This window comes from Coregonus lavaretus (assembly GCF_964263955.1).
Source record: "Coregonus lavaretus genome assembly, chromosome: 36".
NCBI lineage: Eukaryota > Metazoa > Chordata > Actinopteri > Salmoniformes > Salmonidae > Coregonus > Coregonus lavaretus.
In genome coordinates this window covers 1,199,232-1,213,268 of record NC_140023.1, presented here as the reverse complement: position 1 = coordinate 1,213,268, position 14,037 = coordinate 1,199,232, and the positions used below count along the sequence as shown (strand labels likewise).

At 43.6% G+C, this 14,037-nt stretch overlaps 1 protein-coding gene across 1 annotated transcript in view; it reads right to left on the bottom strand.

Annotated features, from left to right (window-relative positions):
• The window catches only part of LOC311110501 (calcium-activated potassium channel subunit alpha-1a-like), a gene marked incomplete at its 5' end in the record, with an annotated part of 307,325 nt that overhangs the window by 81,683 nt on the left and 211,605 nt on the right, over positions 1 to 14,037 (bottom strand). The window contains 4 exons of the mRNA XM_084153022.1: positions 5,781 to 5,872; positions 7,497 to 7,667; positions 9,037 to 9,112; positions 10,505 to 10,580. Coding sequence (XP_084009148.1) covers positions 5,781 to 5,872; positions 7,497 to 7,667; positions 9,037 to 9,112; positions 10,505 to 10,580 — 415 coding nt within the window. The remainder of the gene's footprint in view (positions 1 to 5,780; positions 5,873 to 7,496; positions 7,668 to 9,036; positions 9,113 to 10,504; positions 10,581 to 14,037) is intronic.

Here is a 14,037-nt window from a genome sequence, read left to right as displayed (position 1 = left end):
AACAGTAATGGTTTATATTGTTCCTTTCTGTTCCTTTTTAACATCTGAAATCTTTTTTTTTTTTTTTTTACATTTAACTCGACATTAAATTACTTCACCAATCATCGGGAGAGTGCAGCTTGCTGGAGCGGGCAAGCTATAGTTGTTTACATGCATTGAACAGGCAAGTGTAGGGCGCGAGATGGGACTGAAATTTTGTGGGTGGGGAGAGAGCGAGAGAGGTTGGAGGAGGACGCTTGGCTTGAAGAGCATTATCTGAATTAGGCCCACAGAATTATACCTACGGAGGAGCGGCTTCTTTGAAGGAACTTTGAATGTCTTTGAACTTCCGAGAGTTGGCTTAATGTTGGAACAGAGCTAGCTAGCTAACAAGCTTGTGTGTGCAGAGCAGCACCAGAATTAAAATAAAAACACGTCTTACCTTTTTGTAGTTCATAAATCCAATGTGAAACGTGATAACTATAATATCCTTAACTAGCATTGAAAAAGATAACCAATTTTTCTCTAATTAAAAATCTCTCCCTAATTTCTGAATCACGCTTGTAATGTCAGTAGGCTAGTAAACTATGCTTCGGAGGGGGAGGGGCCTACACACGCACACACACCAAAGATTGTCAGCTGGCAGGTAGGCAGACACTGGAATACGTTTCTGAGTGACGGAGTGAGGGCTTTGCATAGGCACTTTGTTGCGTTTTTTTGTCGGACTAGAAAATAATGCCCTGGAACGTAAAATAACATTATTAACCGGTTCCCATTCATTTTTAAATAACAGTTCTGTTCCGGAACAGTATAGATCACTTTTGTTCTTGGTTCTGATTCTGTTCCTCAATAAATTTTTCAGTTTTCTGTTCTGTTCCAACCAGTTCCAACTCCTGGTTCTAACCCACCACACTCTGATCCAAGCCCATGTTCTCATACTGGGAGAAGATGAGACCATTAGATCATACATTAACTCCTGTTGTATATGGAGGACTCAACTGTAACAGAGAGTGAGTGAATTCTCAGGTGGTGTGAATATGAATGGTAAGGAAGTCTGTATCAGTTGGTGATGAAGTCCAGTCCAGATCATTGTGACCAAGTGCCACTGAAGCACATTAAGGAGGTTTAAAGCAGACTGAGGTGGACATGGCCAGAGGTCAGGGAGTAGACATCACCTGGTGGACATAACATGGTGACAACACACGGCCTGGTAGCCATTGAGCATAACATAATGATCTTTACAGATCTGGCCATCATCCCTTTAAGCATTTAAAAGAGCAGTGATGATTGCATGGTGGGCCCTGGCCTGGCTATCCCGTGATGGAATGAGGCTGCGAGCTCTGTCTGGTTAGATCAGATGATGAGCAGAGGTCTTAGTGAGGAGCCTGCAGCAGTTGGCAGAAGATGATGTGTCCCATTCAGGGAGACATAAACATCTTGTTTTCCTACTCCCAATCTCCAGAAGTCATCTTCAGAGGCTGAGTAAATGGGATTTGTGCAGCGTAGTGTCTGGCTGTTTTGTGGCGCTGCGTTAAGAGAGCATGCACACATACAGGCGTGGTCGCACACACACACACACACACACACACACACACACACACACACACACACACACACACACACACACACACACACACACACACACACACACACACACACACATCTCATCTCAGACATCTCTTCTCCATGAATATATTAGTTATCAGTGGAGCTTGACAGATTTTTTTTTAGCGGAACAATTGTTGGGAGTATAAACGATTCAGTTGACTTCATTAAAGGACGGACAGACTACTGATGATTTCCCCTATTGGTGTGCCAGGGCTAGCATTAGAGACAACAGCACGGTATCCAAGCCAAGGAAGGTATTTGGCTACATATTTAAAGGAGTAGTAAGGATACATGATTCAACAATTATATGTTTTTTTTTTATTATTGTCATACGCCAGATAGGTGCAGTGAAATGTGTTGTTTTACAGGGTCAGCAATAGAAGTGCAGTGCCCCTGGAGCAAATTAGGGTTAAGTGCCTTGCTCAAGGACACAGACAGATTTCCACCTTGACGGTAACCTTTCGGTTACTGGCCCAACGCTCTAACCGCTAGGCTGCCTGCTGGAAAAAAATATAACTTATTTTAAGCATATTCAACCCTGGACTCCTCAATGAAACATCACACTCAAAAAACAAAAGTTGGGTGTACAATCACGGTGGCACAGAACATATGAGAAAATATTACACACAAATACCAAGCGCCACAATAAAAGGTACACAGCATCACACCAAAATGCACAAGGGAAGTCTGAGAACGTGCATTACACACCATGCAGGATATCAACAATATAACAAATCATATCATCAGGAACACATTAAATACTTCACCACATCAAACAGACAGCTCAAACACCAGCAGCAGAGGTCACACCATTGATTTCGCTCTGATCCTTAGGCTGATACTGTAGGATGCAGAAGGAAAGGCAACAAAACACCAGATTTCTTGTGTTTTCCACTCGACAGTGGCCTATATCACTGTAACTAATGGAACATGGTGTAGCATAAAAAATACCATTAGCCACAGAAACAAGGAAGATATATTTTGATGCTATCTAACCTGAATACTGGATATCTTATATACTGTATACTGTAATGTTATTCATGTAGATAACTACATGTTCCGTGTCACAATAATTGGGCTATTTATTTATGTTAATAAATGTGCATTAAATTCCCTAATGCACACTAGAGGGAGCGTGCTGAACATACTATATAATATATGTGACAGGGATGAGAGTCACCAGGTCTCCACACCTCAGGCTGCTAGCCTTCACAGGCCCTCAGAGAACTAACACATTCAGATTCCACGCCAGCCCCTCTGTTTTAGTGGGGCCTAATGGAAACCACAGAGCTGTTATGAAAATCACAGAGCCCTAATGAGAACCATAAGGCCATGAGTGCAGCGAGTTGAGAGCCAACAGAACGCTCGTCTTAATGACATCAGCGTAGGCGACCTGAGACCTGTCACTATGCTAACTGGTGTGTGTGTGTGTGTGTTTGCTTGCATGTCATGATACTGTACTCTGTCTGAAAATAAATCATTTAAATATGTAGTATATTAACTGGAAGTTGGATTTATTCCTAACCCACAGTTCAGTGAACTTGTTTAGCTTTTGCCTTGCCCAAAAAGTGTACTCTAGAGAGGAAATAATAAACCATTATGACAAATGTGTTTGTATATGTGTCATGATCTATAGTGTACATACACAATATGAACACAGTATTTAACATATCCTGTTGCCTCTGTGATTGGCTGGCTGAACTGAGGGCCTGATTACTACCACATGTATGCATGTACATTCAAGCCAGAGAGAAGGAGAAGAGGAGGGGGAGAAAGAGAGATAGAGAGAAAAATAGAGAAGGAGAGAGGAAAAAGAGAGAGACAGGGATAGAGTGAGACAGGGAGCGAGAGAGACAGGGAGAGAGTGAGACAGGGGGAGAGAGAGAGAGAGAGACACAGAGAGAGAGAGAGAGAGAGAGGTAAATAGGGAAAGTGGGAGAGTGTGTGAAAGGGGGAGAGTGTGTGAAAGAGAGGGAGTCTGCAGTTTTGACAAATCCTTCGCTCATTACCCCGTCAGTGAATGGAGACGCAGGGCGCCAGACAAACATAACATATCATCAATCGTGTCTCACTGACGTGGAAACAGCTTCAAACAAAGACTGGTTTCTAATAGCTTTCTCTCTACTGTGGAATGTCAGTATGTATGGGCCACTGACAGCCCTGCGTGACCATGCAGAGAGGGAGAGGAAGGGGGTGGGTGAGAGAGAGAGAGGGAGAGAAGGAGAGAGAGAGAGAGAGAGCGAGAGAGAGAGAGAGACAGAGACAGAGAGAGAGAGAGAGAGACAGATAAAGAAAGAGAGAGAGAGAGAGAGAGAGAGAGAGAGAGAAAGAAAGAAAGAAAGAGAAAGAAGAAGAAAAAGAAAGACAGAGAGAAAGAGAGAAAGAGATGCAGGAAGTTTCTCTATCCTGCTGAGCTACACTATGAGGAGCAGTGAGGTTAGTCTGTGTCTAACTATGAGGCTAGTTAGTCTGTGTCTAACTATGAGGCTAGTTAGTCTATGTGCTGTGATGAGCAGTGAGGTTTGAGCCACAGAACAAGGGATTCAGCCACAATACACACACAACACAACAAACTGTGTTCTGGACATCCACACACACACACCCGCACACAAAAACACCCCAACCCACACAACTACGGCCACACAAACCAAACGACGGGACACCAAAGAACCAAGCGGGCAAAGCAAGCCAAGAGCAATCGCGAGCCTCTAATGAGAGCGAGGCATCCAGCATTCAGGGTGTAGGAGCTGACTGAAGATCAGGGCCAGAGTCATGTCGAGCAGAGGTGATGCGGCTGGCGGTGACAAGACAAGAAGTTGAGCTTTTTGTACAGTTTGCCATGGGAACCATGAAACGTGAAAAAGCCAACGGAGGGGAGCTCAGGTCACTTAGAACATGCAGATAAATTATGCAAATGAATACAAATAAAAAGCATGTCTCATGCGGAGTAACTCAAGCAAAATGAAAGCAAGAAAATAATATCCTGCAATGTCATTGAGATTGATGATGCTTCTAAAAGACCACCAATAATAATGCATATGAGGATGATATTGTTTTCTATATTCTTGTGAAGCAGAAACGTGTACATTTTTACAGCAGATAGTAGGGGTTTCATGACTAGTTCTTTACAATGATGTATCATCATGATCCTGATTCGTCCTTATAGTGAGAGCACAATTGGAGGAATGTCATTGGACGGTTTCGGAATTAAGAAGTAGGACAACACATATTCTAAGTCATCACATATTAATACCATATGTCTACAATGTAGTCATGAAAGCTCTAGTTTAAATGAATTAAGATGCAGCACATAGGATGTTTCAAAGTAACAAATAAAAACAAAAGCACAAGGATGGACTTCAAGTGAGCACTGAGTGAGGGACAGACAGAGACAGAGAGAGAGAGAGAGATTAGAGAAGACAGACAGTGAGAGAGTGAGACGGAGAGAGAGAGACAGGAAGAGAGAGAGACAGGGAGTGAGAGACAGGGAGAGAGTGAGACAGGGGGAGAGAGTGAGACAGGGGGGAGAGAGTGAGACAGGGAGAGAGAGAGACAGGGAGAGAGTGACACAGGGAGAGAGAGAGACAGGGAGAGAGAGACAGGGAGAGAGAGAGACAGGGAGAGAGAGAGAGAGACCGGGAGAGAGAGAGAGACAGGGAGAGAGAGAGAGATAGGGAGAGAGGGAGAGATAGGGAGAGAGAGAGAGATAGGGAGAGAGAGAGAGACAGGAGAGAGAGAGAGACAGAGAGAGACAGAGAGAGAGAGAGAGAGAGAGAGAGAGAGAGAGAGAGAGAGAGAGAGAGAGAGAGAGAGAGAGAGAGAGACAGAGAGAGAGAGAGAGAGAGAGAGAGTAAAGTGACATGGACATGTGTCCTTATGGCCAAGGTCTCCAGTCACGCAGTGTGACTACAGTAATGGTAATTTGGTGAATCAACCCCCCATACCACTCTAAACCTGAGGGGGGCGCACTCGTGTCACACAAACACACCTTGTCTGGATTTGGACTTACTTTCTGCCTCGTGTTGAGTTATAACTCCCTCCGTATTTCTTCCGATTAAGGATGAGAGCAGCAATTTCTGGCACGTAGCGAGCAAACATGGCCTACATGCATGGAACAGAGAAAGAAAAGGGCATGCAGAAAGGGTTCTACCGCGTACAAGGAAAGACAGCAGAACCTTACGGAAAATACTTACTTTCTCCCATTAACCGCACTATAGGAACCACCATATTTCTTGCGGTTTCCTATTAACTCTATGATTTCAGGGACGTAGCTGGCAAACATGGCCTAAGGAGAAGATAGGAGACAGAAGAAGAGACTAAAGAAGACACTAGGTCATAGAGGAAGTGGAGGGGGAGCCGGCTAGCGGGCGCTTAAATCCAAACAGAGTTCTTAAGATATCAAATAAATGTGCAAATGCTGAAAAACTGGGGGGATGTTAGTGTCCAGAAGTTTCTCTTGTAGTTCTCACTGACACTTTAAAGAAGAGAACAAACTAAGAGATAGCGCTGCGTTGCCCAATCAATGTTTTTTTTAAATAATTTCGGGGGTAAAATCAAAACAAAATATTTGTATTAAGAAAACCCCAGTTTTTAAGGGTCATTGGTTTTGGGAAGAAAAAAAAAAAACCATAAATATCGTCACAGCCGACCAACAACGGTCGATCTGTAATAGTGTCCAAAATATCTGGAAGTGGCAAAGAGAAGAGGGGGAAAAAAACCTATGTGCCATGTTTTGTCCAACAAACACCAATGATGTGGCAGGTTGATTTGAGCAGGCCGGCCTGATGGTCCACAGCTGCAAAACACATTAAGACTCATTTGGAGGGCAGTGGGAATGAGCTGGATGCATTTGGCAAACTGTTGCAGCCTGCTGTCCTGTCCTGAGGTACAGTAATGATCTTTTCCTGCCTATGTCAATGTCAATATTATGCTAGCACTGTTTAGTTCTTTATGATGACTGTTTAGCTGTAGAGCGCTTTGCTAGCCATTTAGCTACCCACTACCTGTTGGGTTATTTTCTAACAGTTTGGCTATTCACAAACCGTTGAGCTATTTGCTAACTGTATAGCTATTCAAACCTTTGAGAAGTTTGCTAACTGTATAGCTATTCAAACCTTTGAGAAGTTTGCTAACTGTATAGCTATTCAAATCTTTGAGCTGTTTGCTAACGGTATAGCTATTCAAACCTTTGAGAAGTTTGCTAACTGTATAGCAATTCAAACCTTTGAGCCGTTTGCTAACTGTATAACTATTCAAATCTTTGATCATCTACCTGAGCCCCTTTTCTTCTAGGGGGTGCTGGTCTGACTGGGGTTAAATGTCAGAGGGGAAAAAGAGCTGCAGTCGCTATGGTAACACTCAGGCTGGCCTAGGCCTGGTCTTCCTGCCACTGTGTTTGTTGGAATAGTGGGGAGGGACACGAGAGGAAGGGAGTAGTCCTGAAATCGCAGACTGCTTTAAGAAGAACGGCAACAACAACATCATCAGACTGCAGGTGTAGTACATTATCTTAGAACTACTCTTCAGACCAATACAACCCACACGCTATAGGGAGGGGGGCAAGGGGAGAAACTACAGTACCCAGATACAGGCTACTACAGGAGGCATCACTGCAATAACACCAACAGACAAATAACATTGATAGTAGTGTAAGCAGGTAGGTATACTGTACATATCTAAATAGGTAAGCTTAACAGTGCTATGTAAACATTGCTAAACTAGCATAAAGCTACATTGCAAAATACTAAACAGGTAATAATGTTGAGTAAGACATTGAGGTCTAAAGTATCGTTTACTGATTTTGCTGTCTGGTTTAACAGTTCTATGGTGTGAAGATGGGGACAGGCAGGTTGAGGGTGGGGGGGGGGGGGGGGCAAGGGGGGAGGTGGGGAGAGAAAACTTTGTTTTACCAAACCCCCGAGGATGAAGAAGACCATGAACAGGCGTCCCAGGGTGGTTTTTGCATAGACATCCCCGTAGCCCACTGTTGACATAGTGACCATGAGCAAGTAGACACATTCCCAATAGGAAAGTGACTGGGAATTTTGGAAGTTTTCCCAAGGATCCCCTGAGTTTTCCACCTAGAAACAGGAGCGGGAAGGAGATTTGAACAGGGTAGAATGTCAGTCAGAAGCAAAAACTTTGGACGGATTTTGATCACAACCTCTGAAGCAGGTTCTATAAATTCTATGCATGCAGGTTATATAGGTTCATCCTACCACCAACATGGTCTTAAGAGTCAATCAAACCAGCATTGCAGAGTTTACACAGTAGCCAACAAACATGTCTTCCCGCGGATTAATCCATTTCCTGCGTGGTTGAGGATGCTGTAACACTACCGAGTACCTCCTCCACTGGTTAGTGCCTCCAGTTCGGAACAACTGAACTGAACACGACATGGGTCTGACACTTCGGGCAGCAGTTTGCAAACAAAGGCCCTGCATACGACCTTCTCAACACAAGTTTGATTGAATCTGGCCCTGGTGAACTGATGTGCTTTCATTCTAATCTGATAAGCAGGATTTCTGGTTGATCTGATGCTGCAATCTAGTGTCAGGAGGTTAGCAGTATCCTCCTGCATGTTCTAATGCTGTATTGGTTGGTGTGTTACTGTACTGTTGGTTGAGCCATTGACATAAATGTACTGACAACTTGAGCCAGCTGTTTGTAAGAAATAACAGAAAAAGTGAAAAAAGGTCAGATTTGATTAAATGATCTGTAGTTTTACTGATTCAAAAGGACAGACATTGATCTGTAGTTCTACTGATTGATTAAAGCGCCCCTAACTCTTCATCATCACATGGAAACACCCTCTATTGGCCGGTCCGAAGGCAATCCCTAGCCCCCTCCCCTAGGGTGGCAGCACATCTGAACCGGGTAGGTGGGGGCTATACGAAGACGGCGCCCACCTAGTCTTTTTAACTAACATGCTGATTCCCAAATCAAGCCCGCCCCTACCCCCTAGGCCCTGCTGTGGATCTGAGAGGATCGGATAGGTTTAAGCAATATGGTAATTTGCTGCTTCACCTTGCCTTCAGATAGGCTGAGAACTTTCATACAGTTGCGGGCACTGAAAATGTTGTATTTTGGTACTGGCAGAACTATTGCCACAATGGGTGTGCAACACGGTGCTGTAGGGTATCCCAGCAATAGTTTGTCACAAAAACACCTGTAGCGCAGTGCAGGGTTTAATAAAATATATCTAACTTTTTAGTGACCACAACTGTATACATTTAGTTCCGTATTGCTTACATACCTATCCGATCGTTTCGAACCGACAGGAGTGCCCAGGGGGTAGGGGGTAGGGGTTGGTCTGGGACCCTTCAGCACTCCAGATCTGCCACACATCCAGGGGGAAGGGAGGGGCTAGAGGTTGTTTTCGGACCAAGCGTTAGGAGTTCTCACCTCCCTTACTCCCCCGTAGCACAACCCCCCCGCCCGGCCACTTACCAAATGTATGAATCCGGCAGCTGTTAGCCATGTGCTTATGAAGATGGAACACAGGTTCACCAGCTTGATGGAATTGCTGGGTAGAATAAGAACCATAAAAATCTCTCAAAGAGATCCAGACCAGGTGACAGAAAGAGAATAATGTAATGGGAGAGGCTCATCTATTGGGTCTGAGATGGTGAGGCTAGAAAACACCTGGCTTAGGTTGTAAAGTACCGTACTGTCCTGTACATGTACTCTGTGCTTCTGTCATTATTTTATCATTACGTCAAGTTCTGTCTTTGTGTCTGGCATGGTATGCCAGTAAGATGCAAAATAAAATGTATTTATGTATTATAATAAATTATTTGAAAAAACTAAATATTCTATTCTGTCCTCTTCCTCTAAGCCAGGAAATTAATGGGACTGTGGGTCTCTAGGGGATGGGATCAGGTCAAAAACTAAAATGCAACCAAACAAACATAAAATGAATTAAGCTGAAAGGGATTACTCTATTGAACTGCTAAGAACGTACATTATGTCATGACAGCTTTTGTGGAATGCTGTTGCCAGCACTCTAACCATCATCTTGTGTTGTGTTTCCTACATATAGTCAACAGCTACCACAGTGTCTGTTCTTGCCCTGCTGTAATAGTGTCATGCTTTAGTTCAGGATCTGTCTACATTTATCATACACTCTCCCTTTCCCTTTCTCTCTCTCTCCCTTTCCATTTATCTCTCTCCCTCCCTCCCTCTCTATCTATCCCTCCCCCACCTACGTTAGTGCCAAACCACAGAAAGAGAGGATTACTGTACATTACTCAACAACTCTGTGTTTACAGTGTCAACAGTCCAGAAAGGAGAGGAGAGGCACGCTGGGCCAAACAGTCATCTAGAAAAAACCTCAGTGACACTTTACTGTACAGTCCTGCTATTTACTCAGCCACTACATGGGAAAATGGAAGTTCAAATAAATAATTACATAACAATTTCACAAGATATGAGTGAGATTCATTGGAACAAGCACTGCGGGAGCTGCTATACAATGTGTCCCATGTGGCTCAGTTGGGAGCGCATGGCACTTGCAACGCCAGGGTTGTGGGTTCGATTCCCACAGGGGACCAGTACGAAAAAGTACAAAATGCACTCACTACTGCAAGTCGCTCTGGATAAGAGCGTCCGCTAAATGACTAAAATGTACATGTAAAATTTGTATCTGGTGCTCAAATGCAGAAGCCACATTTCAGTTGAACGCATTCAGTTGTACAACTGACTAGGTATCCCCCTTTCCCTGCATGCTTTGAAGTTGTTACCACATAAGTTCAAATATCTTAGAATAAGTCTGCAACAGGACTGTAAAATAAAGTGTTACCACAGCATCTAGACAGAGAGCAAACCTGAACCGAGCTTCTATGTCAGATGGATTCTGTAGATAGTTGGTGTGGTGCTGGATTGGTGGCGGTAGACCAATGAAAGCCCTAATACTTACCTTGTTTTTAAGATATTCAAAAACTGTAAAATTTCTGAGAACTGTATCAATCTCAAGGCTCTCAGGAATCTTAAACCTGAGAGAGAGAGAGAGAGAGAGAGAGAGAGAGAGAGAGAGAGATGAATAAAGGTTAATAATCATACATACTATAAAAGGATAGTGTTTTACGCACACCATACATCACACAAGAGCTGACCATAAAAATGACATGACAATACTGGACAGAACAAGAACACCTGAGAAAGTCCATGTTAGTCAAAACATTGTCGATATATCACCAAAATATTTAGTAAGAAATCACTTGTGTGGGCAGCAAACATTGCCCGGAATTTACCTGCACTACAGGAAATGCAAACTTATAGTGTATTCAAGGTTTAAAAATGTACCTTTGTAATTTCCACTTTAAAATGTCAGACTTCATTTTCCCTAACGAAAAATGTATCAACCCCTACAAAAAACGTTCATTAATTTTAATCCACATGATAAATCACTTTTTCTGTTGCTGCAGGACTATTTTCTGGCTCAAATTAAGATCCTACATCTGTACGTTAATCATACATACAGTACTGTATTCTTCATATATACAAATGCATTCGGAAGGTATTCAGACCCCTTGACATTTTCCACATTTTATGTTACAGCCTTATTCTAAAATCGATAAAATATTTTTTTCCCCTCATCAATCTACACATAATGACAAAACAAAAACAGTTTTTTTTTTTAAGTTTTGCAAATGTAAAAAAAAAAAAAAAAAACGGAAGTATCACATTTACATAGGTATTCAGACCCTTACTCAGTACTTTGTTGAAGCACCTTTCAAGCTCTGTCAGGTTGGATGGGGAGCATCGCTGCACAGCTATTTTCAGGTCTCTCCAGAGATGTTTGATCGGGTTCAAGTCCGGGCTGGGCCACTCAAGGACATTCAGATACTTGTCCCGAAGCCACTCCTGCGTTGTCTTGGCTATGTGCTTAGGGTTGTTGTCCTGTTGGAAGGTGAACCCCTTACCCCAGTCTGAGGTCCTGAGCGCTCTGGAGCAGATTTTCATCAAAGATCTCTTTGTACTTTGCTTCGTTAATCTTTCCATCGGTCCTGACTAGTCTCCCAGTCCCTGCCACTGAAAAACATCCCCACAGCATAATGCTGCCACCACCATGCTTCACCGTAGGGATGGTGCCAGGTTTCCCCCATATCTGTGCCTCGACACAATCCTGTCTCGGAACTCTACGGACAATTCCTTTGACCTCATTGCTTGGTTTTTGCTATGACATGCACTGTCAACTGTGGGACCTTATATAGACAGGTGTGTGCCTTTCCAAATCATGTCCAATCAATTGTATTTACCACAGGTGGACTCCAATCAAGTTGTAGAAACATCTCAAGGATGATCAATGGAAACAGGATGCACCAGAGCTCAATTTCGAGTCTCATAGCAAAGGGTCTAAATACTTAGGTATTTATTTTATTTTATTTATATACAATAAGGCTGTAACGTCACAAAGTGGAAAAAGGGAAGGGGTCTGAATACTTTCCGAATGCACTGTACATACTGCCTGCTGTGCAGTAGCTATACTGTGTGCAACTCAATTTTAGGAAGGTGTTCCTAATGTTTTTTTATACTCAGTCCTACATGTGCCTCAGTCGGAATTCAAAATGAGCTCACCCAGGGATTAAAGAAACAATGCAACACCTGCCTCAATGGCAGTTTACATAACACCAATATATACCCATGCTCTGATCCACCGTGTGTGTGTGTGTGTGTGTGTGTGTGTGTGTGTGTGTGTGTGTGTGTGTGTGTGTGTTTGGTGTGTGTGTGTGGGGGGTGTGTGTGTGTGTGTGTGTGTGTGTGTGTGTGTGTGTGTGTGTGTTTGGTGTGTGTGTGGGTGTGTGTGTGTGTGTGTGTGTGTGTTTGGTGTGTGTATATGGAATAATTTACACCAGTAAGGGAAGGGCAGGCCGATGTTGACCAGATTAATTTTGAAACATTTCCTTGAAGTTTAATCTTTCGTGGACATACGTACGTAACATGGGATGGTGTCGTAGTATCTGTATACAGACTGTGGGATGTGACGACTAACAAGGAACTTTGTTCTGGTGTGTAGATGGACAAATCACGATTTTGCATCTTTCGAATTTCAGAAGGGGAGGGGAGATTTGGCCCACACACTTGACTGAAACGTCTGTTTAGGGGGTGGAGACTTCTCTAGTCTGGTTAGTATATTTATTTTATACATCTCCCCCCAGAATGTAATCGAGCGTCTGACGCAATTACGCAAGATTTTAGTTTTGGGTTTCCGAGATTACGTGAAGTCTAATCTCTCTGTATTTTTAGATCTGTTCAAAATTTCATTTGTGGTGTAGACAGATACATCCTGTAAACACAAGTCTTAGTGAGGCAACTTACAGCTACCACAAATATTTAGTATACGCGGCCCATGCGGGAATTAAATCCACAACCCAGATGCTACAAACACGATTTTCCAACAAACTAAGCCATTGGAACCTCACTGCTTGCCTGACGACTCAAACTGAATGATTCCGCTGCTCTATGTTCGCTACATACTTCAGCCTGACTGACATCACCAAAGACGTTTGTGGTGACGTCAAAATTAGGGGTCTTGTAAAAAACAAAGTCATCAGCGATTGGATCAGCTCTAACCAATGGCGAATTTTCAAAAACGTTGTTTTACCCACGTGTGTTCTGGCTCTGGCCCAACCCATCGGTTTCTGGGACCAATCAGACAGTCTAAAACGTACTCAGATCCAGATCCATTGCGGAGAAGAAACTAACGTCCATGGGCAGGGCGTAGCGTTTGGCCGGAGCAAGGAGTTTGGGTAGCCAGGCAACCACACTGCAGGAGCAGAGTAAAGAATAAAAATCATAACCACAACGAGTGTTTCCATAGAGACCCTGTCCTTACCGCATCTGGAGATGAACTAGATAGATTGTTTGAGCAGGGCCCAGACCCCATTTTAAGCAGAAGCGCAGACAGGACAATGTAGATTGCTTAAACATAGTTTATAGAACTAGGAATCACAGACAGGACCAGACAGGGGGACTATGGCCATAGATCTCTATTCACACCCCATTTGGAGAGGAAGCATATACTGGACCAGACAGACTGTTTGAACATGACCCAGACCCCATATTTTACCATTCTTACCCCACATAGAATAACTATGGCCCTAGATCTCTATTCTTACCCCATTTGCAGAGAAAGCTCAGAGAGGTCCAGAGAGCAAGATATGGTCCCTTCTGCCTCTCCTTCTCCATAGCCACTCCACGAGGCCCCAGCCTCACCCTGTACCCTTTCTGAAACAACTCTCCACACGACTTCTTTCTCCTGAACGCGTCTCCACGGGCCTCGGAGCGAGGGGCACCGCCGCGTGGACCCCGGTACATCAGGAGCTTAGTAGGGATCATCGCTACCGATCACAGATACTTAGTTATCTATTGTAGAGTCTCCGGGAGTTTCTCTTTAGGGTCCTTGTCTTTCTGTAGAGTGGAACTAAGTTTTAATTCTTCAGAAGTCCT